Source organism: Phascolarctos cinereus, unplaced genomic scaffold (genome assembly GCF_003287225.1).
Source record: "Phascolarctos cinereus isolate Bilbo 61053 unplaced genomic scaffold, phaCin_HiC Scaffold_5;HRSCAF=322, whole genome shotgun sequence".
Lineage (NCBI taxonomy): Eukaryota > Metazoa > Chordata > Mammalia > Diprotodontia > Phascolarctidae > Phascolarctos > Phascolarctos cinereus.
In genome coordinates this window covers 37,917,688-37,943,592 of record NW_027555958.1, presented here as the reverse complement: position 1 = coordinate 37,943,592, position 25,905 = coordinate 37,917,688, and the positions used below count along the sequence as shown (strand labels likewise).

Below are 25,905 nucleotides of genomic sequence, written 5' to 3'. Positions count from 1 at the left end.
TCCATTACATTCATATGCTACAACTTGTTCAGCCATTCCCCAGTTGACAGGCATCCTCTCAATTTGCAATTCTTTGCCACAACAAAAAGAGCTGCTATAAATACTTTTGCACATGTGGGTCCTTTACCCATTTCTATGATCTCTTTGGGATACAGCCCTAGAAGTACTATTGCTGGGTCAAAGGGTATGCACAATTTTATAGCTCTTTGGGCATAGTTCCAAATTGCTCTCCAAAATGGTTGGATCACTTCACAACTCCACCAACAATGCATTAATGTTCCAATTTTCCAACATCTTCTCCAACATTTATCATTTTCCTGTTTTGTAGTATTAGCCAATCTGATAGGTGTGATGTGGTACTTCTCTCTAATTAATAGTGATTTAGAGAATTTTTTCGTATAACTAAAGATGGCTTTAGTTTCTTCATCTGAGAATTGCCTGTTCGTATCCTTTGACCATTTATCAATTGGGAAATGACTTTTGTTCTTATAAATTTGACTTAATTCTCTTTATATTTTAGAAATGAGGCCCTTATAGAGAGATACTGGTTGTAAAAATTTTTTCCCAGTTTTCTGCTTCCCTCCAAATCTTGGTTGCATTAGCTTTGTTTGTACAAAAATTATCTATTTTGAAAAAAATAAAAGATCTATGTATACCTAAATATTCATAACAGAACTTTTGGTGGTAGTAACTATCTAGAAGCAAAGTTAGCCATCCATTGATTAGGGAATAACTAGACAAGTTGTGGTATATTAGTGTGTTTAAAGAGGGATCATATCCAAAAAGAGGGATCAGAGAAGGATTCATGGAAAAAGGTAGCATTCTCCTCATCCATCTACAGGTGCAATCCCAAGCTTACAGTAAGCTCAAAAATTGGTACACTATCTGAAATTTTAAAATCACACCATCAAAAAAATCATATAAGAAAATGAAAGCAGACACTCTTCACAGTTACCTAGAAGGAAGATTCTTAATCAAACAAGGGTTGGAGGCAATTGAAGAAATAAAATAACATTAATTACATGAAATTTTAAAATTTTTGCGTGAACAAAATCAAGGTGGCTGGGATATGAATGGTAAGTGATGATTAGAAAAAGTATTTGCATCAAATATCTCTGATTAGCACCTGATAGCCAATGTAAATATGTAAGACCAAGATCCATTTGACAATGGATAAATGGTTAAAGAAGATGAGTAGTTCTTAAAAGAAGAATTACAAATTATTACCAGCCAAACGAAAGATTGTTTCAAATAACTAATGAAGAGAAATGTAAATCAAAATAATGGATGTTGAATGACACATTCAGCAAATTGATAGTTGACAAAAGATGGAAGCAGTAAATGTTGGTGAGTCTGTGGAGTAACAAACACACTAATACACTGTTGGTAAAGCTGTGACTTGATCCCATCATTCTGGAAAATAATTCAAAATTATGATTTCTAAGTGACTAAATGTTCCTACCCTTTTGACCAAAAATCCAGAAATAAAGGATGTAAATACACCCAAATATTCATAGCACAATTTTTTGTGGCAGTAACAATCTAGGAACAAAGTTAGATGTCCATTGATTGGGAAATAGCTAAACAAAATGTGGTACATTAATATAATGGAATGTTACTGCATTGCAATAAGAAATGAATATTTGAAAAATTCAGAGAAGCGTGGAAAGACTTATATGAACTGATGCAGAACAGAACTAGGAAAATGATATGCATAATGACTATAATAATATAAACAGAAAGAGTACACACGTTGAATACTTGATCCCAGAAAAAAGAAATTGAGAAAATTCACCTTTTTCTTCTCTTAGCACTAGTGGGGAAAAATGGATGTGTACTTCCATATACTATTGCATGTACAATTGATGTGACTTGTTGCTGTTTGCAACACTGCTTTTTTTTGCCTCTTTTTTAATCTTTATTATAATGTATGGTTCACTGAGTAGGAGAAGGAGAAAGGATATTTTTGGAAATGAAGTTAATGTAAAGACAAAACATATCAATGAAAATAAGATTTAAAATGGAATATGTAGTTGATTGTCCCTTTATTCAGGACACAACTAGGGAAAGGAAAAGCCAAAACCAGAAAGTAGGGGGAGGGCCTAGCAACAGTGATGGCCACCTATGTATATGACTGGATTTGTAGGAATTCCCAGTATATCCAAAATAGCAGTCAAGATTTCTGGATGGGTTCAAATTCAAAAGTGAGGAGTACCTGAACTAGATAGGTACTTTTGGATTTTTTGAAGACAGTACTCCCTACATGACTCAGTAGTTCTTGTATAAAGACCCACGTGATACATTACTCTTTGAATTGAGTGCCAGGAAAAAGTTGATATTTTTTGATGAATTTGTTTGTTTTTGACAAGCAAGAAAAATATTGTAACTCATTACATTTGCATTTGCATTTTAGCTATCAAGAAATTTGGGGCCAAGTTCAATGCCCAATGGTAGTGTCATAGGACCATAGTTCTAGAACAGAAAAAGACCTCAGAGATCATCTAGTCCAACCCCCTCTTCTTAAATGAGAAAACTGAGGGCCCAAGAAGGTTGACTCCAAGACTTGTCCGAGGTGGCACAGCTAGGAAACATCACAGGTGGACTTCCAATGCAGGTTCTCTTACTCAATAACCAATCATCTTTCCACTATCCCTATTGAACCTTAGTCTTATAGATTCGGAAATTTGGAGCTATAAAGGACCTTGGATGTCATCTCTTCTAACCTCCCACACCATAAGTAACCTCCTCCATAGCATCGCTAGACCTATTCAGCTTTTGTTCAAACACCTCCAGTGATAAGGAACTCACAGTCCATTCTGTTATCAGGCAGTTGGCTGTTAGAAAGTTCTTCCTTATATTGAGCAAAAATCTCCCACCTTATAATTTTCATGGTGTCTATAGTCCACAGTCCCTTCATGACTGATGGGATAGATGGCCATGGACAGTGGGCTGGAAGCATTGCTCTTCCCATAGCTTTTGGGTTTAGGGTCCTTCATCTTCTTGATTGTCCTCTGGATACTTTTCAACTTATCAATGTCTCTCTTAAAAGAAGAGCTGTCCAGGGCTGAATGTAATACTCCAGATGTGGCCTGAACAGCACTGAATATAGAAGACTGTCAACTCCCTTCTTCTAGTGCATGTGGTTGGTTGGTTTGGTTTTTTTTTTGTTTTACTTTGTTTTTTGTTTTTTGTTTTTTTAGCTTACGTAGCACACTGGTGGTTGCTATTGAGCTTATAGTTCACTAAAGTCCATAAATTTTCCTCACATGAAAAAGCAAATGGTTTTTTGAACTTAAGCCCAAGGCTTTTCCACTTGTCCCTTCTGAGTTTCATTTTGTTCATTCTAGTCCATCACTTAAGCCTTTCAGGATAGTGGTCCATTCAAATGCTGTTGCCCAGCGTGTTAGCTCTTCCTCTCATGTTTGGGCCATCTGCATTTTTGATGCATGTGCCATCCATAGCTTGTCCAGGTCAGTGATAAAAATGTTGAACAGAACAAGACAGTGAGCAGAACATCCCCTCCTGGCCTGGCATCAATCCATTAATTAAGTGCCTAGTAAAGTCAGTTCTTTATCTTAACAGAATATTTACAGAGATCAAATAATGTGGTAAATGATTTGTAATCCATAAACTGACATAGAAACGTAAGTAAGTAGAAAGTGTTAGGCTTGAAGTCAAGAGTGCCTGGGTTTGAAGCTCAACCTTGGTACTTAGGAGCTGTGGAACCATGGACAAGTTACTTAATATGTCTGAGCTCCAATTTCCTGATCTGTAACATGTGGATAATAATATCCAAAGTACAGCACACAAATTCATTGTGCGAATCAAATGAGATAAAGTATGGAACAAGCTGAAATGTGCTCTTTTTCACTTTCTTTCTTTTGTTCTTTTTCTTTCATTTGAATCTTCTTGTACTAAATGACTAATATGGAAATGTTTTACATGATTATATGTATATAACCTATATGTGATTGCTTACCATCATGAGGTGGGGGGAGGAAGGAAGGAGGAATACAATTTGAAACTCAAAACTTAAAAAAAATGTTAAAAAATTGTTTCAACATGTAATTGGGGGGAAATGAAATATATTAAATTAGAAGGAGGCATTACAAAAAAGAAAGACTTTAAAGTGCTTTAGAAAAAAATGAAGTGCTTTCCGTATAACAAAAAAAATTTAAATACGTTTTCTTAATAATACCTTTTGTTTTAACATCACCTCCATTTCCCACTGTACTCTTCCCCCATCCCCTGTTAGTGAGCAATCCCTTGAAATAATGAATTTTTCAAAAGAGGGAGAAAAAAAGTTCAATAAAACTAACCAACTCATGGGAAAAGTCTGACTCTTCATACAGCATTCCACTCATGCTCCCTCACTTCTACAAAGAAGGAAATGGGGGAGGTGCACTGTCATATCTCTTCTTTGGAACCAGACTTGGTTATTAAATTAATTTTACTACACTCAGTTTCAATTTTGATAGTGGTGTTCTTCCCATTTAAATTGCTGTAGTTTTGTATTGTTTTCCTGGCTCTGCTTGCTTCATTCTGCATCAATTCATTGGATCTTAGTTACAGAGCAAGAAGGGGCCTTAGAGGTCATTAAAGCCAACCCCCTCATTTTATAGATGAGGATATGGAGCCTTGGAGAGGGTAAGTTACTTTACTAAGGTCATACAGCTATTAAGTGTCTGAGGTGAGATTTGACTCCAGGTCTTCTTGACTGCAAATCAAGTGCCCTATCCATTTTCCATGCTTCTCTGCATTCATTATATTTATTGTTTCATACAGCAAGCAATATTATATTACATTCATGTGCCAACATTTGTTTAGCCAATCCCTAACTGAACGACCCCAAATTTCTCCTTAAAACAAAAGCCTTTTTACCATCAGTATAACTGAGACTTCTGGGTCACATGAATAATGAGATGACTGAGTAGACACTTTCCTCAGTCCCCACCAACTCTCAAAAAAAAAAAGAGGAATTATGTGTCAGATATATAGCAATTAAAAGGAAAGAAGGAAGGAAGAGAGAGAGAAGGAAGAATGGAAAGAAAGGAAAGAAGAAAGAGAGAGAAGAAAGAAAGAAAGAAAGAAAGAAAGAAAGAAAGAAAGAAAGAAAGAAAGAAAGAAAGAAAGAAAGAAAGAAAGGGGGGAGGGAGAGGGAGAGGGAGAGAGAGAGAGGAAGGAAGGAAGGAAGGAAGGAAGGAAGGAAGGAAGGAAGGAAGGAAGGAAGGAAGGAAGGAAGGAAGGAAGGAAGGAAGACCAAAACAAGGTAAAAATCCTTATGAATTAACACCAAAAAATACTAATTCTGAAAGCACTCACTTAGCTTCCTCCTCTCCTTGCAGGGATGCAAACTGACCTGCTAGCCATGTTGGGGGGCAGGGTAGAGGGAGAAGTGAGCTACCTTTTGCCTGGAAAAACCCCTATGGTAGGGACCCCCAAGGCTGCAGAGATTCTATCTGAAATGCCCTGCCTATACTCTCCCCTGACCTTGCAAAAATGTGGCAGATGCTAATTAAACCCAGACAGAGAAAGAAAGGACAAGAGCCAAAGAGTGCAGGAATAGAGGTGGGGGAGAGAAGGAAGAGATTGGCATGAATGTCTGCCCAAGGCTTGAAGGAAAAGAGACTGAAAGTCAGCTGGGGCCAGTCTACCACACTGGCCCCTCAGAGGCTACTCAAAGCAAGGACCAAGGCTGCTACCTAAATCCCCTAATGTGGGAGTATGTTCAGGAAGTTTTGCAGTCTGGCCCCAGAAGTACATGCACAATATGGAGGGGGAGTCAGAAAGTGAATGACAGAGGACTATAAAGGAAAAAAGCTGAAACATCAAAAACTTCAAGAGGGAAAAGATTCAGTAAGAGCGCAAGCATATAAAGCAACAGAGAGAATTTTAGAACTAGAAGGAAAGTTGGATACTAAATGCTCAAAATGTTCTCCCTTCCATGTCGCCAGATGGTGTTTACCAGTTGCTATAGCAGAAAAAAAAAATCAGCCCCCTGCAGCTAACTTGGTGATAAGCCACCCTGAATTGGTCCTTGGACAATAGATACCAAGTATGTCATAAGACCTATACCTTGAAACCTTTCTAATTCATTACTTAAGATCATGGGATGATAGATTTCGAGGTGGAAGCATTCTTTAAAAACATCTAGTCCAACCATCCCATTGTTCATTTAGGAAATTTAAGGCCTAGCAAGGCTTTAGGGAACTTTCCCAAGCTCACATAGACAGTTAAGTGGCAGATTCAGGATTTTAACAAATTCAAAAAGTTTTTGCTAAGTACCTACCATGCTTCAGGCACCATCCTAGGAACTTATTATACAAAGACAAAAAATAAAACAGTTTATCTGCCCTCAAGGAGCTCGAGCAAGAGCTATTAAGGAAAAACTGATGGAGCTCCACTGATGTAATTATCAAAGACCCAGGGTTCCTTCCCCACCCCCACCTCAGTGGGATTTCAGAGTAGGAATTTCTTGGAATATTATTGTTAGCATTGTTGTCTCATTCTCTTATTTCTATGGAGTTCGGATAGAGATGTTCCTGGGACAAGTCACTATCCTAGGATTATTCTTGTATGTTTAATGTGCTGTGGAATATTATACAGCTGGTTAAAATAGCTCCTTTGTTGTTGCTGAGTAATCCTGTTAAGATGTAAGCTCATCTTCTGTAGGCTCACTGAAAGCATCTTTGGTATACCTCCAGTAACACACATGGGATACCTCCAGTAACAGGATGACAGGGGTGATATGTACTTCATCCTATTCCTACATTATTTTTATCTCCTCTGCTACATCTCCATATTTTGAAAGCTTTCTATCCCATGTTGCTGACAGATTATGAGTATTTGGTATGGGGACATATATTTAGCAGCTAAGTGGTATGGTCGGTAGAGCACTGGGGCTGAAGTCAGAAAGACCTGAGTTCAAATCCCACCTCAGACACTTGCTAGCTGTGGGACTCCAAACAAGTCATTTAACCTCTGTCTGTCTCAGTTTCTCCAACTATAAAATGGGAATAATAAGCACACCTATCAAGAGATAACATATTTGTAAAGTATGTAGAACAGTGTCTGGCAAATAGTAGAGGCTTAATAAATGCTTGTTCCTTCCTCTAACCCTTTACTGAAAATATTGCTCTTATGTACACGTGAATGACTGCGAGCCACAGTGATCTGTACTGGTTCCAATGCAGTTAATTGGTTGAGTTCTCAAAAATATTGTGAGATGTGTATTTGTAGTGCAGAGACTTGTTGTCTGTCAATCCTTGAACAAGCTTGCGCTGTATAATTCTGCCAGTCTAAAATTCCAGTGACCCAATCACGTCATTTTAGCTATCAAATGAGATTACCACACGTAAAGCACTTTGAAAACCTTCAAAAATGATGTAAATGCTGATGATGGCTATTATTATGCTAAGCCTGCAGCAATTTCTCCCAGTTCTTTGCATGATCTTCATTGATCACTAGTCCAGACTCCTTAAGGATAATAACTCTTCTGTAATTTCTGGTAGCAATGATCTGGTCCTTTGATGCCATCATAAACCCCTCCTTTTCTAAAACAAAATTTTAAATCCTCATAACTCGGCCATTTTTTAAGTGTTCCTTTGTTAACATATTGTTGACTTAATTCACAGAGATATTGTCCATCAAATGTTCTTTCAATTCTTCACTCCTGGATTCTAGCCATTTCATGGGCTCCATCTGGAGGTAAACTACTTCCAATTACACTCAACAAACCCAATGATGACTACCCTTTATCAATCTTATTATTTATTATGATAGTGAGAATGATGTTTCTTTTAAATCGTCCCTGCTTATTTTAATCTGTGATTGTCCTGTTCGATGTTATTTTTCATGTGGCATGTGATATAGCACATCCTTTTGTAAATAGGCAGGAGATAAATAAATGCATAAATGTTACTTGCGGTTGCCTCATATGCCAAATTATTCACCTCCATCTCGAAGGGCTGAGCAGTACATGGACCAGCCTCAGAGAACCAGCCAACAGGATTTGAGAGGTGATTACTTATTCTCCTCTGTAATGCAGTGGGAAGCACCTGGGGCCCTGTCTTAGCTAAAGATGACTAACAGTTTGCATCTGGCACTCTGTGATATTACAAGCACACATGAGAAGGTACACAGCACATTCCATTTTGTCAGGATGGCAAGAACCAGTTCTGCATTTTGCCAGCTGAAAGACAATGCCTCTTAGAAGAAGAAGAAATATATATGTGTGTACATAATATATGTGTGTGCATACACACACACACACACACACACACACACACACACACACACACATATATATATATATATATATTGCAAAAGTTTTACCTCTTTGCAGCTGACTTCTTGATTTAGGTCAGTGGTTCCTTCTAGAATTTTCCCAGGAGGCATAGCTAGTTATCAATGTTAAGGCAATGCTGAGCATATTTGCATGTGATTTGCATGCACTTGATCTATGCCTCCATGGATTGGGCCATCTATTCTTAGGTCATTTTGAAGTTCAACTTTAATTGCTACTACCCTTAGGGAAGATTCTCTGGCTTCTTTTTCCTCTCTGTCCTTTTCAGCTCATGCACTAATCATTGGTCCAAATCTCCAGCTTCATGAGGCTGCAGCCATGAGATAGAGAGAGTGAATTAGGAAATGAAGGGTCTCTTCTCTTAAAAGAAAAATAATGAGACTGTCTCTGGGTATAGTCATAGGGACTTGAGGAGCAGCAGCACAAGAACAGGATGGCAAAAAATTCCTAGTGGAAATCAATCTATCAATTGATAAGTATTTATTAATAGCTAACAGCCACAGTATTTATATACCATGTTGAGGTTTGCAAAGTGCTTCATAAATATTGTCCCATTTGATCCTTACAATAACTATGAAAGGTAGGTGCTATTATACCCATTTTACAGATGAGGAAACTGAGGCAGAAAGGGCCCAGGGCCACACAGCTAGTCAGAGTCTAAGACTGGATTTACTGTACCACCTAGCTACCTAGTTATTATTTGTTAAACACTTAATGTGTACCAGGCACTGTTCTAGGTTCTAGGGACACAGAATCCAAAATGAAACAACCTCTGCCCTCAAGAAGCTGTGGTCTTGGAAGCAGAAGGTCTAGATTCTAGTGCTAGCTTGGTCACTAGCTGGGTGACCTTGCACAGGTCTCTTCATCTCTGTAAGTGTCAAGTACATTTAAAAAATGAATATAGCATTTATCATTTGTACTACTTATCTCACAGAGTACAAAGTACTTTGTAACCTCTCCAGGACCTAATCATTAGAAATTATTTTTATTATTGTTAGCAAGAACAGGCCTCCCTGACACATATATGCACTCATGCATGCACATGATGCTCTCCAGGTGACGTCAGTGACCCTTAATGCCTCCTGTTAGGAAGGTCACTATCTGAGTGCCTTCTAGCATCTTTGCTTCCTGCCACACCTTAACTGGTCTGATGGCGCAGACTGCAGAACACCCTGCCCCATCTGTGAATGGAGGATTCCCTGTACAGCTAAGAAGTTCCAAACACCCCAAAAGTGCTCCCCTGGTCTTTGCCTGAAGACTTCCAGTGAGAGGAAGCCCACTCCCCCCAAAAGAACTCATTCCACTTTTGGACAACTCAAAATTTTAGAAAGCTTATAAAGTTAGAAAACTCAATTTCCATCTACTTTTGGCAGATAGTTATAATCTTTCATATGCTTTAGATGAGGACATTCAGATGCTCAAAGACAGATATCACACTCTGCTCTGCTCTGCCTTTCCCCTAACTATCATCTCCAACTGGATGTCTATGGGATATCCAATTGGAGGTGTCTAATAGGCAGTTGGACATACAAGACTGGAAGTCAAGAGAGAGATTAGAGCTGTATAAGTAGATCCAACAGTCATCTGCAGAAAAATGATCATTTAAACCAGGGGAGCTGATGAGATCACTAAGTGAAATATTATAGGAGATGAAAAAAGAACCCAGGACAAACCACTGGGGAACCTCCATGGTCAGGGCATGCGTAGATGAAGATTCAGCAAAGGACATAAAGAAGAATTGATCAGACAGGAGAAAAATGAGGAGAAGGCCATGTCATTTAAACTAAGAGACATGAATATCAAGGAAAAGAGGGTGATCAATAGTGCCAATCTTCACAGAGGTCAGGAAAGATGAGAATTGAGAAAAGGTCATTAGATTTAGCAATTAGGAGATTAGGCAGCCAGGAAGCATGTATACAGTACTGGCCCTGGAAGCAAAAAGACCAGAGGTCAATTTTGGCCACAGACATTTACTAGCTGTGTGACCTTAGCAAGCCACCTCCATTGGCCTCACTTTCCCCAACTGTAGTATAAGAACATAATAGCACCTTCCTCTCAGGGTGGGCAGGTAGGTGGCGCAGTGGATAGAGCTCCAGGTCTGGAGTCAAGAAGACTCATCTTCGTGAGTTCAAACCTGGCCTCAGACCCTTACTAGATGTGTGACCTTGGGCAAGTCACTTAACTGTGTTTGCCTCAGTTTCCTCATCTGTAAAATGAGTTGGAGAAGAAAATGGCAAACCACTCTGGTGCCTTTGCCAAGAACACCCCAAAATGGGGTCACATAGAGTCAGACACAACTGAAAAACAACCAAACAAAAAAACCAAAAAATGTTTGTAAAAGGCACTTAGTACCATCCCTGGCACATAGTATGCACTATATAAATGCTTATTCCCTTTTCTTCCCTGCCCCTCAATTAATGACTTTGGAGAGAGCGGTGTGGGTTGAATGATGAGGTCGGAAGCCAGAATGCAAAGAGTTAAGAAGAGTGTGTGAGAAAAGGAAATGGAGGTGTCTATTCATAGATAAAACCGTGGTAGACTATAGATTGTAAACTCTTAGAGAGTTTAGCCACAAAAGGGCAGAGAGATGTGGGACAATAATTAGCAGGAATGGAAGGGTCAAATGAGGGTCTTTGAGGACTGGGGAGATATGGACATGTTTATAGGCAGTAGGGAAAGAACCAGTAGATAGGGAGAGACTGGAGATTATTGAAAGATAAGGGTTAATAAAGGGGGCATTCTGCTAGAGATGGATGGAATGGGATCACTTGTGCATATGGAGGGGTTTGCCTTGGCCAGGAAAAGAGCCACCTCTTTATTTGTTATTTAATACCCCTTCCCCACACATGCCTTGTGTCATCTGAAATTGACTACAATAAAGACATACAGCTTTACAAATTACCAGCCCATCTGAGTCCTTAGTGAAAGCTTCCTCTAATTCCCTAAATGGGCTGCTAGGTGGCTCAGTGGATAGAGCACCAGACCTGGAGTCAGGAGACCTGAGTTCAAATTTGGCCTCAGACATTTACTAGTTGTGTGACCCTGGACAAGTCACTTAACCCTGTTTGCCTCAGTTTCCTCATCTGTCAAATGAGCTGGAGAAGGAAATGGCAAACTATTCCAGTATCTTTGCAAAAAAAAAAAAACTCAAACAGGGTCACAGAGAATCAGATATGATTGAACAATAACAACAATAATTCCCTAAGTAGCTGGTAGTGCACTTTTGGGAAATGAAGCTACCATAAAGAACTACCTGGAATGGAATGAAGGTTGGTAATAGCTCACATTTTAGCAACAGTTTAATGATTCCAAAGCACTTTCTTTACAACAATCCTGTGAACTACATACCCATGAGCCCCATTTTACAGTTAGGAAATGAAGGCTCAGAAGAGAAACATTGTTTGCTCCCTTTCCACACAGATTGGACAAGAAGCAGGATTTGAATCCAGGTTCCTTGACTTCAGGTCTAGTGTTCTCTCCACTGCCCCAAGCACCATTCCCGATGCCTGCAAGACACTGAGGGGCAACCCTGCTGTGTTACTGAGCAGTCAAGAAACAAGCATCTTTTCTACCTCAAGTAATGTGTTTGGCGCAAGTAACACACAGACAGGGGCAGCTAGGTGGCATGGTAGAGTCAGAAAGACTTCATCTTCCTGAGTTCAAATCTGACTTCTGATACTGACTAGCTGTGTGACTCTGGGCAAGTCACTTAACCCTGTTTGCCTCAGTTTCCTCATCCGTCAAATGAGCTAGAGAAGGAAATGGCGGTATCTCTGCCAAGAAAACCCCAATGGGGTCACGAAGAGTTGGACACAACTAAGAAGTGACTGAATAATACATAGACAAGAGTGAAACGGTCCTTGGCCTCAAATAATTTTTATATTCTATTGGAATGGGGGTGGGTTGGGACACTTTTAATCAACCAAAAAGCCAACTACATAGGAAGAACTATGCTAGGTTCTGGAAATACAAAGACAAAAAGGAAATAGTTCCTGCCCTCAAAGCGCTTACACTCCATCAGGGTGCTGCAAGCCTCTCCTCATAGTACTAAGGACTAACAATCACGTAAACAGGGGTTTGACATCTGTGCCGCTTTTAACATCATTTGTGCTGCAGATGGGATAAGATTCCCCTTGACCAGGAAGAAGAATGCTACCAGTGGAGGCCCATGACCTTAGGGCTCCCAAGGAGTCCCCGAAGCCCCACGAAAGGCCACTTGCACTCCTCTGCTAGTACTGCCAGAAGAATGCTTCTCCACTCAACATTTCACAGACAAATGACAGGCTGAGGCAGTTTTCTGAAAATGTTAACAATGCTGCTGAAAACATCAATAGTACGTGTCCCAGAAATTGTATCCAGATGAAAATGTGATTATAATGGACTGTTAGGAATGCACAGATGGGCATGCATTGCTGTATGAGATGGAAAGCAGGCAGGTTGGGGGGTTCTTATCCTTGAACTGAATGTGGTAGCCTATGATGTATCTTTTCTGGATCAAACATAAAGTCTTTGGTTTGGCATTGAAAGCTATTCACAACCTGGTCTCTTCCTGTCTTTTCAGACCCATTTCCTTCTCTAGCCCATTTTACAGATGAGGAAACTGAGGCAAACAGGGTAAACTGATGTGCCCAGGATCACCTAGTTACTAAGTGTCTGAGGCTGGATTTGAACTCAGGAAGATGAGTCTTCCTAACCCTTGGCCCTGAGCTCAGTAAACTACAGCTCCCCCTAGCCACTTTTAGAATTGATTATACAGATATGGAAACTGACCTTGCCAAAGTAGCACAATGTCAGAAGAGGTGAGATTGGTACCTAGGTCTTCTGATTTCAGGAATGGGAAATGTCCACCTTGTAATGCTGCCTCATTAGCATGTGAGGTCTGCTCTACTTGGAAAAGCTGATTCCAAATGGTTACTTAGCACCTGACGTGGGGCCATGGAGAGAAAATAGTTGAAGAGCCTTGCTCACCCCAGCCCACACCAGAATGTTAACTGACTAGGGGGTTCTCTTAGTTCTGTTTGGGGTCTTCCTTTTCAGGGATACCAAAGTGATCCCTGGATATTCTGGGCTCTTCCTCAAAGCCCTACGCCCATAGACAAGTATAAGGAGACTAGGTGGTATAATGGATAGCACATAGGGACAGAGACAGGAAGACCTGAGTTCAAATCTAGCTTTAGACACTTACTAGCAGTGTAATCTTTTTGACCTTTTTCAGCCTCAGTTTCCACTTCTGCAAAGTGAGGGTGGTAATAATAGCATCTACTTCATAGGGTAATTGTGAGGATCAAATGAGATATATGAAGTGCTTTCAAACTGTAAAGTGCTATGTAAATGAAAATTATTGTTATCATCTTTGGCTTCTGTGTCTTCATTACCCTAATGAATCCTAATATGCTAGATATGAATGAGACAGGTTGACAGTGGTTTCCTTAACTTTCAGGCATTTTCTATGTGTAGTTCAAATGACTTTACACATTAGTGGTGGAAAAAGAAAATGGGGGTGGGGAGGGAAGGATTTTGCTTTGAAAAAATGAAATGCTCTTTTCCCATTGATTTCTCTAGTAATTGCATGGCCCCAGCCAATAAGTCTGGAACCCAAGATGTAACAACAACCGTAGTTATCTCCATAAACCCAGGGAGCTAGGGACATTAGCCAGTGCCTGGTGCCATAAGTACTGTTGGCTGCATACCCGGAGCAGCCATGGCCCATCTCGGGGCAGCACGTGTCAGCTGTGGGAGAGACTCAACATGGCCCGAGTCAGTTCAGGTGATTGGCACTGAGTAGCAGAAGAGAAACTTATCAAACAGAGGCTGATGGGGATAAAAGTGTCTGGGCATTGCAGCTGTTCTTCGAAATCAGGAGATCAAAGACTGAGAAGGGAGTCAGTCTAAGGCAACAAAGCTGAGGTTCACAGATCCAAAGTAAGAACAGAGTAGGATAGAGAAGGGTCTAGGGTGGAGGGTAGACAGAGGCACTTAGCCCCAACCCCCTCTAGGCTTTCAATGGGCTCTACTAGGCTAGGTCCTGATAATTAAGATGTTTAAAAATGCATCCAAGAGAGGTGACCTGACTTGGTGGATAGAAAGCTGGCTTTGGAGCCTGGAAGACCTGAGTTCAAATCCTGTTTGACCTGACAAATCCTGTTTGACCTGAGCAAATCACTTAACTTCTCATTGCCCAAAACAATGCCTTTAAGTTGTATTACCAGATGGAGTTCCACATACCAATAAAATCATAGGTTTCATCCAATAATAATCATAACGATAATGCAGCCAACTATTAAAATACACAAGATGCCAAATAAGTAAAATAATGTGAGCGCCCAGCAAGAGACTAGCCACTGTCAATCTACATGACAGATTCGTTTTTTGCTCCACTAGCATTTTTAAAGCACCTATTATGTCACATGTTCTAGGACTACAATGACAAGCATGAAATATTGCCTGCCTTCAAGGGCCTTATGTCTAGGGGAGAAATAACATGTATACCTATAGACTAGGGGCCGGGGTGGGGAACCTGTGGCTTTGAGGTCACATGTGGCCCTCTAGGTCCTCAAGTGCGGCCCTTTGACTGAGTCCAGGTTTTATAGAACAAATCCTTTTATTGAGGGGATTTGTTCCATGAAGTTTGGATTCATTGAAAGGGCCATAAGGACCTACCTAGATGGCCACATGTGGCCTTGAGGCCTGGACTACACACTGGACCCCTGATTTCCTTACTATAGGAAGTTCCTGGATGAGGAAATTCCTTTTACCAATTTAGGTCAACACCTTCTCTGCAACTCATGGTCTTAAAGAGTTGTTTTAGGCATCCAGAAGTGGAAGTGATTTATCCAAGGTCACACGCAGTCAATATGTGGCAAAGGCCAGACCCTGAACTAAAGTCTTTCTGCATTCAAGGCCAGCTCTTCTTCCATTAAATCTTGTTGCCTCTCATGTACATATGAGTAGGATCATAGATCAAGAGCTGAAAAGAAACTTATAGTTTACCTAGCCCACCTCTGCCATTTTACTAACGAGGAAGCTGACACCTAACTATTCTACATGACTTGTTCAATGTCACACAAGTAGTAATCACCGGTGGTAAAATTTGAACGCAGGTCCTCCGACTCCAAAGCCAGTGTCCTTTCTACTGTACCATGGTAACTCCTATACAACATACTTAAGAAAACACAAGGTGATTTCTTGCCAAGCTTTGTGTAAATTGAATTTCTGTAAACAAATGCTATTTTCCCATTTGCTATCACCGGAGATATTTAATCTTAATTTCTAATTACTCAATGGGTCATGGTTCAAATCATTCAGCACCTCAAATGTGAAACTGCCCATAGGTAAGTTGGTGCTTAAAGGAACCTAGAATCCATTCGTGAAATGAAAACTCTTTTTGTAATGTAAATGGGGCCCTTCCATTTGTTGGTTTTCTCCCCATTTGCTGTTTCAGGTGTCCAGGGCACATCACAGGAAAGCAATGACTGGCTGGGTGTTTCTTTAATCTTTTTCTGATTTACCAAGACTTGCAGGGTCAGCAGTTCCTCGGGCCCCAGTCAGTGCAAAAAGATTCATGTTCAATCATAGTCTCTGGTGCTGGGTCAGTCTCCACTCTTTTTACTTCAGAAATTAAATGCTCCGATGGGGCAGAGCATGGGCTGGCCTGTGGCTTCTCTTGAGGAAATAAATCTTGGCATGAGGCAGTTGCTCCCAAGGTGCCAGTCCTAACTGGCTCACCATCGATGCCTCCATTATTCACTGATGGATTTGGGTTTTGTCCTAATTGAGCAGGATGTCAGAAAGGAGCCTCCAGAAGTAAACACTATACCATCCTTTGTAGACTTGCTTAAATCAAACCACACGCTTGCAATAAAAACATCAGAATACAAACCAGCCCCATAAACTCAGTTCTCTGATAGCAACCCCTCCATCTGGGCAAGCCAGATTGAAAGTTTGCACTTGGATCCCTCAAGGAAACAAATGAAAAGAGCTGCAGTGGCTTGTCAGTGACGACAGAAAGGTGTGGGAGGCCCCTACAGAGAGACTGTAACTGAGAACCAAATGGCTAAAGGTGGGACAAGTCTTGAAACCTGCAGTCCAGCCAAACTGGTTTTCTCGCTAGTCCTCACACATGATGGCCATCTCCCATCCCCATGCCCTTGCCAAGGCCATCCCCCAGTCCTAGAATGCCCTCCCTTTTCACCTCTACCTCATAGGATCCCTCCATTGCTTCAAGGGAGAACTCAATCACAACCTTCTAGGTGAAACCTTTCCTGATTCCGCTCCCCAACTAGTCCTCTCCTTTCAAAACTATTTTGTATTTAAACCTTGTTGTTCAGTCATTTTTCAGTTGTGCCGAAGTCTTCATGACCCCGTTTAAGGTTTTCTTGGCCAACATACTGGAGTGGTTTGCCATTTCCTTCTGAGGAAATGAAGAAACTGAGGCAAATAGGGTTAAGTGACTTGTCCAGAGTCACACAGCTAGTAAGTGTCTAAGGCCAGATTCAAACTCACGAAGATGAGTCTTCCTGATTCCAGGGCTGGCGCTCTCTCCACTGAGCCACCTAGCTGCCTTGTATTTAACTACTTTGAATTTATTTGTATTTATTGTGTATATATGTATATGTGTCCTTGTGGTCTTCCCCATGAAGAATCCTTGAGAAGAAGGATTCTTTCATTCATTGTATTTGTATCCCCAGTGCTTTGCATAAGTGGTAGGTAGTTAATAAATGCTTGTTGGTAGGTTATTTGATTGGCTGGCTGACCTAATAAGACATACAGCATTTGGCAGAGGAAAAGATAGATTCACTAAGAAATTAAGTATCTTGTTCATGGTCAATCAGTCAGTCAAAAAACATTTATTAAGTGCCTACTATGTGCCAGGCACTGGGTCACGGATTGAGACCCAGCTCTCTGCAGCTTTGGAGATCGCAATGTGATTGGTGTGCACCTAAAGTTTCAGATCTGCCCAGTGCCAACCTAGAAAATCTGGTTCTCATGGCCAGAGAATGACAAATGGTTTCCTTGGTTGTTCCAAAAGTAACTGGAACCAAAATATATCAGTATTCCCAAGTAAAAGTTGACTACTGAAGAAAAGGGTATATATTTCAAAACCCTTCATATAAAATTATCTCATTCAATCTTCACATTGACCCTGAGAAGTAAGTGCAATTTTTATCATTCCCATTTTTAGATGAGGACAATGAGTTTCAAGGGATTAAGTGACTTGTCCGGGATCACAAAGCTAATAAATATTTGAGGAGTGACTTCAACCAACATCTTCTTAATTCCAAGTTCGGCACTCTGGCCGTGATGTCAACTGTGACCTATGGTGGTCACCTTAGAGCGCTATGTAAATGTCAACTACTATTTTTCTTAAGGCAGCTAGGTAGTGAAATGAATAGAGCACTGGGTATGGAGTCAGGAAGCCTTGTCTTCATGAGTTCAAATCCAGCCTCAGATATTTACTAACCCTATTTGCCTCAGTTTCCTCATCTGTAAAATGAGCTACAGCAGGAAATGGCAAACCACTCCAGTATCTTTACCAATAGGACACCAAATGGGGTCACAAAGAGCCAGACATAACTGAAGTGATTGACCAGTAACAAGCTATTTTTCTGGGTGGGGAAAGAGGAAGACAGCACTGGTGGGAGGAAAGGAAAAGAAATCCCTCGTTCACCTAGTAGTGCAATGTAATGCAGGTATTCTGGAGGACTTGTAGTTAGAAAGATTGAAGTTCAAATCCCATCTCACATACTTGGGAGCAGCCATGGGACTTTGGGCAAGTTACTAAGCTCTCTCAGCCTTGATTTCCTCATCTGTAATATCAGACAAATCACAAGGCTGTTTTGAAGATCAAATGAAATTTTCTCTGTAACTGGTTTTCCAGCTTAGCTATTCTCAAATGCTTGTCAATTGACAAAAACTAAAACACAATTTTTAAATTGTGTGTTAATATATGTACATATGTTAAAATATGTACATATATGCAAATATGTATATTGTGCATATACATATGGTTGATCATATGAGCCTCACTACTAATAGCAGTATCTGACATTTCTATAGCACTTAAATATCTAGCACTTAACCATCCAACAAGAATTGGTTGCAGTCTCACTATGTGGCAAGCACTGAATTAGGTGCTGGAGATACAAGGACAAAGAATGAAACAGGGGCAGCTAACTGACACAGTGGATACAGCACCAGCCTCAGAGTCAGAAGGATTGGAGTGCGAATCTGGCCTCAGACACATGATAACTTGCTAGCTGTGTGACCCGAGGCAGGTCATTTAACCCTGATTGCCTCACCCAAAAGAAAAAAAAAGAATGGAACAATCAATCCCTGCCCACAAGGGACTTCCATTCTAGTTGCAAAACATTTGACATACATGATCTTATTAGAGCCTCACAAGGTCATTTTACAGGTGAGGAAACTGAGGCTGAGAGAGGTTACTCATCTCTGATCATACCAGTAGCGGCTAGAGATGGAATTTAAACTCTCTTTTTTTCTGACTCCGGTCCAGCCTGGGTTCCATGATACCCCACACAGCCTCAGGTCCTGAGAACACCTTTGTCCCCCAGCACTAACCAGTATCTACTTCCTTCCTCTCTTCCAGCTCACATACCTGCCCCCTCCTTGGGGAGAATGCCGATCTTCAGAGATGGGACTCGATTTTTTTCCTGTTTACAGTATCACAGCTTGTAGGATTGACTGTGAAACTCGTTACATTGTGGAGAACTGTAACTGCCGGATGGTTCACATGCCAGGTCAGTGACCTCCAGGAGCCGTGGCAGCATAGGGAGGGGCTTTCTGCTTCCTGCTGTCACCTAAACTCTTTCCCTGGACTCCTGGACCGGGCATCCCAGATTCATTTTCCCCGAGTTTTTGCCAAAGGTTCTGCTTGCGTAAAATCAAAACATCAGACAAATAGGAAAATAGAGTCCATCATCACAGAGCACAGACTGAACATAACAGACAGCTTGGAAACATCCTGCTGTTTGTAGTTTTTCTTTTATTCAGACTAGATGCCAGTCTATTACCAAGTAATCCAGATGCTGGGCTGATGTCATCCATAGAGGCTCTTAGCTTAGAGCATCACCCAATCAGCAAGCACTTAAAAAATGCCCAGTATGTGCCAAGCACTGTGCTAGGCACCAGAGGCACAAAGTCAAAAACTGATTCATTTTTAAAAGGAGTATACAAAGACTCGTGTTTTGAGGGAGCAGTGGGGAAGGGGAGAAGCACTTTGTAGAGGCAGTGAGGTGCTGCAATGGATAGGGTGCTAAGCTGGAATCAGGAAGACCTGAATTCAAATCCAGCTTCAGATGCTAGCTTTATGACTCGGGTAACATCACCTCCATCTGCCTCAGTGTCCCCAGCTTTAAAATGGGGATAATAATAGTACCTAATTCACAGGGTTGTGGTGAGGATCAAGTGAAGCAATATTTGTGAAGTGCTTAGCACAGTGCCTGGCACATAGGGGATACCATATAAATTCTTATCCCCTTCCCTCCTCTAGTCCCCAAATCAGGGGTTCTTGGAGTCAGTGAACTTTTTTTATATTTTAATAACCTTATTTCAATAGAATTGGTTTCTTTTGTAATCCTATGCATTCTCTTTTATACATTCAAAAACATCCTTCTAAGAAGGGGTCTTTAGGCTTCGCTAGACTTACAAAGGGATCCAGGGGGACAATAAGTATTAAGAACATTAAGAACCCAAAAGCATGATGTGATTCGTTATTATTATTAGAAACTGTCTTTTTATCCTTCCTCACCTACTTATTAGCTGTGCAATCTAAGAAAGGCCTCTTCTCTGAATGGTCCTGTGATGGAGACAGAATCATATGCAGGTTTCTGAGTTGTTTTATCACTGTTTTCTGTCCATGCAGGGGATGCCCCTTTCTGTACCCCAGAGCAGCACAAGGAATGTGCGGAGCCAGCCTTAGGTCAGTACTCTAAGCTACTTATTTCTCTCAGAGGAAGGGAGAAGAAGACTTCCCTTCTTTAGTAACAGTGGAACAAGGCCAGGAATAATAGTTCTGAGCACCTGGGCTTTCCATGAGACAAACCTTATGGAAATAAGTTAATGAGAAAAGGAGGGAAAGGAATGGGAAAAGATGGAGAGAGGATGAAGAATGAGGAGAAAGTTAATAAATAAAGAGAGAACTAAGGGATAGAGAGAGGTGATGGGGAGTGGAGAAAGGTGTCCAGAGATGGAAAGAGGTCCAGGTATTGGAGAGAGAATGAAGAGCAGAAAAACTCATGAGATGAGGAGAGGGCCATGAGCTAGATGGGGAACTGAGGACCAGATGATGGCAAGTATAGAGAAAGCTAGGAGCCAGATGATGGAGAGAGAATGGGGAGTGAAGAAAACTCAGTGGATGGAGAGAAGCCCATGAACTAGAGAGTAAATTGAGGACCAGAGGATGGAGAGAGGGCAAGGTGGTGGAGAGAGGGTGGGAAGTAGAAATAGGAAGGATTAAGAGATGCAAAGGTAGAAAGAAGTGATGGTCAGAAGATGTGGAAAGGGCCAAGAGACAGAAGATAGGGAACTAAGGATCAGGTGAGAAAGTTAGGCTGGTATGTAGGTAGTTAATGGGGAATAGAAAGAGAAAGGGCTAGAATATGGAAAGAAAATGGAGAGTAAAGTGAGGACCAGAAGGTGGGGAGAGGCCAAGGGATGAAGAGAAGATGTAGAATGAAGTTAGGACTAGGGAAAGAGGACAAGATGAGGAGTAGAAAGAGGTAACAGAGAAAAGTGATGTCTAGGGACTAATGTGAGAGGAGGAGTGGAGAGATTCCAGGGAAATTAAAAGAAGAGAAATACAGATTTGAGGAATCAAAAGAATGGTAAGAGATGGGAAGAACACAGGGGATGAGAGAACCCCTGGGAAGAGAGGAGACAGAGGATGGGGAAGTAGAGGGAGAAATGAGAAACTAAGAAAGATCTGGGGGAAAAAAACCCATTTTGAGTCACAAGCTTTACTGATGGTAGGTAGGGTCACCTTCGGACAGAAAAGATGGTACATTATGAAGTAGAGTCTGCATTTTACATGATTGATTTAACACAAAGAGGACTCCATCCCAGTTATCTTATGTGAGCTAAGGTCCCAGGGCCCAAAGCCTTGGCCTTCCTGGCACATGTCCAGGCCCCAGGAAAGGCAGGAATAATGATGATAGTGCCTGGGGAACCTGCTGGGAGAAATAACGAGCAGTCCAGCTAAGGCCCCGAATTTCTCTCCTCTTCGAAGCAGCCTCGCCCAGCACTTCACAAAGCGGTTTGCAAACACATGAACAGAGAGAATTTTTAAGCAATGTCTAACTCTTTTTAGCGGCTTCAGAGGAGACTTCTGAGTGTCTAGGAGCCAGAGGGAGGTAGTTCTGCACTCATGTTTTGATCCCCCCAGAGCGATGGAGAGCCTGCTGTATGGCTGGGGGTGGGGAATGAAGGGAGAGGAAACAATTGGCAAAGACCTGGAAACTTTTCTGAATTAAGAGTCTGAGAGAATCCACACTGCCCAAAGGACGAGGTGGTATGGTGCCAAGAAAAAAGTGTTGGATTTGGAATGAAAGGGCCCAAGATCAAATCCTGCCTCTTCATGCCCTTGGACAAGTCACTGAACCCTCTCTGGGCCCTATTTTCCATATCTGTAAAATGAAGGGGTTGGACTACATGGCCTGTGAATTCCCACCAGTTCTTATTATGATCCTTTAAAAAAAAAAACTAGACCAGGGAGATTAGAAAGAGAAGGAAAGAAAGAAAAAGCCAAAGATGAGAGTAATGGTCAACGCATCTATCAGCTGGTTCATGGGCACCATATGCCACAAAGCATAGGCTCCAGGTGGGTACGTCTCTCTTCCACTCCCCCCACAAGGAGCTAAAGGGATGGGAGGAAACAAAACCCACAAAACTTATTAGTTCTGAGATTCCCAGGGTGATTCACTCTACAGTGGTGCTCAACATCAGTCCCGCCATTTTGAAATTGGTTGTTTCCCTGTAGAACAGGTAGACCCATTCTGGAAATGGGAAATAGAATCTGTGGAGGACTCCTCTAGGAGCCAAGGACAGAGATAGAATTAAAGATATTAAATTAAATGAAAGAGAATTAAAGATAAATTAAAAATGGCATCTCACGAGTGAGCATGTACACATGATAAAAAGCATCCCTCAGGGACAAGGGGTCCTCGCAAACAAGTGTTCTGGTAAGGCCACTGCCCGCTCTACAAGACGGTGAGTTCCCCTCATCTGGAAGTATTAAAACTAAGTGGGTGACCACCATTTGAACAGAGTGCTCCCTTTCTCTCCTCACCAGGTCTACTTGCTGAAAAGGACAGTAATTACTGTCTCTGCAGGACGCCCTGTAACCTGACCCGCTATAATAAGGAGCTGTCCATGGTGAAGATTCCCAGCAAGACTTCAGCCAAGTATCTTGAGAAGAAATTTAACAAGTCAGAAAAGTATATCTCGTGAGTAAAATGGATGAAGAAAATGTATGGGATAGGGAGGAGATAGAGAGAGGATAGGTAGAGACAGATAGGAAATGGGTAAGGAACATGAAGGGGTATACAGGTAAGGAAACTGATGGGAGAAGACACCAAAAACAAATCTTCCTTCATGGTGAGAAAACTTAGACCAAGAAATATGGTGCCCTTAGTCTCAAAAAAGATGAGACAGATCATTCACATTCACATATTCCTTTACGGTTTATAATCTGACATGAGCTGTATGACCCTAGACAAGTCACTTAACCTTCTACTGAGTCACAGACCAGCTGAAATCTCCATCGGCATAAAGGGTTCCCACATTAGGAGTTCCCCCATGCTGAAGAAACCACAACCCCTTCTTGTCTTCCCAAGGCTTATGAAGTATTCTCTATGAAGTATATAGTATAAACATTATTATTCCCATTCTGCAGATGAAGAAGCTAAAGTCGCCCAGCTAGTAACTGACAAAGGTCTCTGTGTGATGCTCCCCAAAGGCTGTTAAGGCATCGTGTCACCAACCAGCCTCCAGAGGGCTCTGAAATGGGGATCCACTGTCCCCTCCCACCTGTAATCCTTTTTGTTCTCCCATGACTACACCTCACTGGGAGATGTGGGCTTTGAATCTCCCTGTAAGCAGACTCTATTGAGAGAAGAAACAGCAGGATTTGCCAAGCCCTGCTGCTTTGTAGATATCTCCAGGAGCACAATTACTTTGACTGCTGAGATGTGTGCTGGTGCCTTGTCTGCTTCCTATTGCAAAACAGGGTGAATTAATTTCTGTCAGAAGCTCCCTCTCAACCTCACACCTTACTCTTTCCCTGCTCCCCCTCCCCAGCCAGGGCTGCTCATGCTCCCTAAATACAGACCCTGGCATGAGGAACCTCCCAGGAAAATCCCAGGCACTGCCTGCCTTGTGCTTAGAGGGAAGAGGGGAATAAAGTTCCAAATTCCAGTATCCGAATGCAGCTAGGTGGTACAATGGTTAGAACTCTAGACCTTGAGTCAGGATGACCTGAGTTCAAATCCTGCCTAAGATACTTATAGCTGTATCTCCCTAGGCAAGTCAGGTAACTTCTCTGTAGCTCAGTTTCCTCATCTATAAAATAATAATAATGACATTTACCTCCCAGGGTTGTTATGAGGATAAAATGAGCTAATATTTATAACGCTCTTTGCAAACCTTAAAACACTGTGTAAATGCTACTTGTTACTATCGTTATTATTTCATTTCATTCCCAGCAGAAAGGGAGGATAAGAAGATGGGTATAGGGCTTGTGGGCAGCCAGGTGGCTCACTAGATAGAGTTCTGGAGTCAGGAAGACTCATCTTTGTGAGTTCAAATCCAGCCTCAGACACTTACTAGCTGAGTGACCCTGAACAAGTCACTTAACCCCATTTGTCTCAGTTTTCTCATCTGTAAAATGAGTCAGAGAAGGAATGGCAAACCACTCCAGTATCTCTGCCAAGAAAACCTCAAATAGGATCATGAAGAGTCATCCATGACTGAAACAATTGAACAAGAACAAAGTAGGGCTGGTAGCAGACAGCTGGTCTGTGTCCAGCCTAAGCTTGGCTGAGCTCCTGTGGCCCTAGAGCAGACTGGGCCAGAGCACTGGTGCCCCCTACGTGTTATCAGGCACAAAAAGCCTTCATCCTTTGCTGTCCCACTTAAAGAGTCTTGGCTTCTCACAAAATAAATTCCCATGTGCCACAGGAAGCAGAGAGTGGGATTTTCTGGTATTGAAGATATGTGCGCTTATAAAAAATAACCTTCCAACGTGTCTGTCTCAGTGCACCCACCCTGGAAGGTGACCACCTTGCCCCTAATCCCAGCTTTGATCCCGAGGGCACAATTGCATAGAGTTTCTGCAATGTGGAGGCCATATCAGGCAGAAATAGGGGAGGGAGAGATAAAGGAGAAAAGGGAGTTGGGGAGCCTGCTTATAAGCTTCTAACTATTCCTCCAACAGAGAGAACATTCTCGTTCTGGATATATTTTTTGAAGCACTCAATTATGAGACAATTGAGCAGAAGAAAGCATATGAAGTCGCAGCCTTACTTGGTAAGCCAGAGATGCTATTCATGTCTTTCTAAAAATCTCACCAGAGATATAGGTGGGTGGGTGGTGATGGTGTGGGCAGGCAGGGATCGATCTCTTTGGTGTCTTGCCAGGTGGTACCACTGAGAGTGCTGGACCCAGAGTCAGAAGATCTAGGTTCCAAACCTAGAGCTAACATTTCCCAGCTATGTGACCCTGGATAAGTCACTTAACCTTTGTGAACCTCAGTTTCATAATCTATAAAATGGGAGTAATTGACATTGGCACACCTCACTTTTGAGAAAAAAAACTTTGTAAGCTGTAGATGCTCTATGAATGAGTTGTTTATATTATTTTGTGAAGCTCATACTGTGTTTTCCCAGTCCCAGAAGTGGGGAACCCTTCAACAAGTATTTATTAAATATCTGCTATATGCCAGGCTCTGTACTAAGCACTTAATCCACTTAAGAAGGGCTATGGGTCAGCTAGGTGACACAGTGGATAGAGCAACAGCCTCTGAGTCAGGAGGACCTGAGTTCAAATCCAGCCTCAGATGCTTACTAGTTGTGTGACTCTGGGTAAGTCACTTAACCTTGATTGACTCCAGCACAAAAAAAAAAAAAAAGGCTAGTAATGTGATGAGAATAGCATGACCTGGGATTGAGGAGACCTCAGCTATCTCATCCCACCTCTGCCCAAGCCCCATCATTATATGATCTTGGGTGAGTAAATCTCTTTTCTTTTAGTGGCCTATTCCTTCTTCTGTAATAACAAAAGCTAGAATTTATGCAGTGATTTTGGTTTACAAAGCATTATTGCATTATTTCATTATTATTATTATTATATGAAGAAACTGAGTCTGAGAGGTTATGACTTGCCCAGTATCACACAGCTAGTAGATGTGTGCAGTAGGATTTGAACTCAGCTCTTCCTGATTCTATGATCCTTCATTCCCAAATTAATGTTCTGGAAGTTGGGGGGAAAGAATATAGCCCCCAGAGAAGGATCCCTAGGAGGCAGGAGCTGGGGAGAAGGCAGGAGTAGACAGGCAAGAGTAGACTGGTTATACCTCCACCTATGAAGAC

At 41.5% G+C, this 25,905-nt stretch overlaps 1 protein-coding gene across 1 annotated transcript in view; it reads left to right on the top strand.

The window, feature by feature from the left end:
* The window catches only part of LOC110192282 (acid-sensing ion channel 2-like), a 358,620-nt gene that overhangs the window by 314,544 nt on the left and 18,171 nt on the right, over window positions 1–25,905 (top strand). The window contains exons 4-7 of the mRNA XM_020963360.2: window positions 18,912–19,062; window positions 20,187–20,243; window positions 22,611–22,764; window positions 24,753–24,844. Coding sequence (XP_020819019.1) covers window positions 18,912–19,062; window positions 20,187–20,243; window positions 22,611–22,764; window positions 24,753–24,844 — 454 coding nt within the window. The remainder of the gene's footprint in view (window positions 1–18,911; window positions 19,063–20,186; window positions 20,244–22,610; window positions 22,765–24,752; window positions 24,845–25,905) is intronic.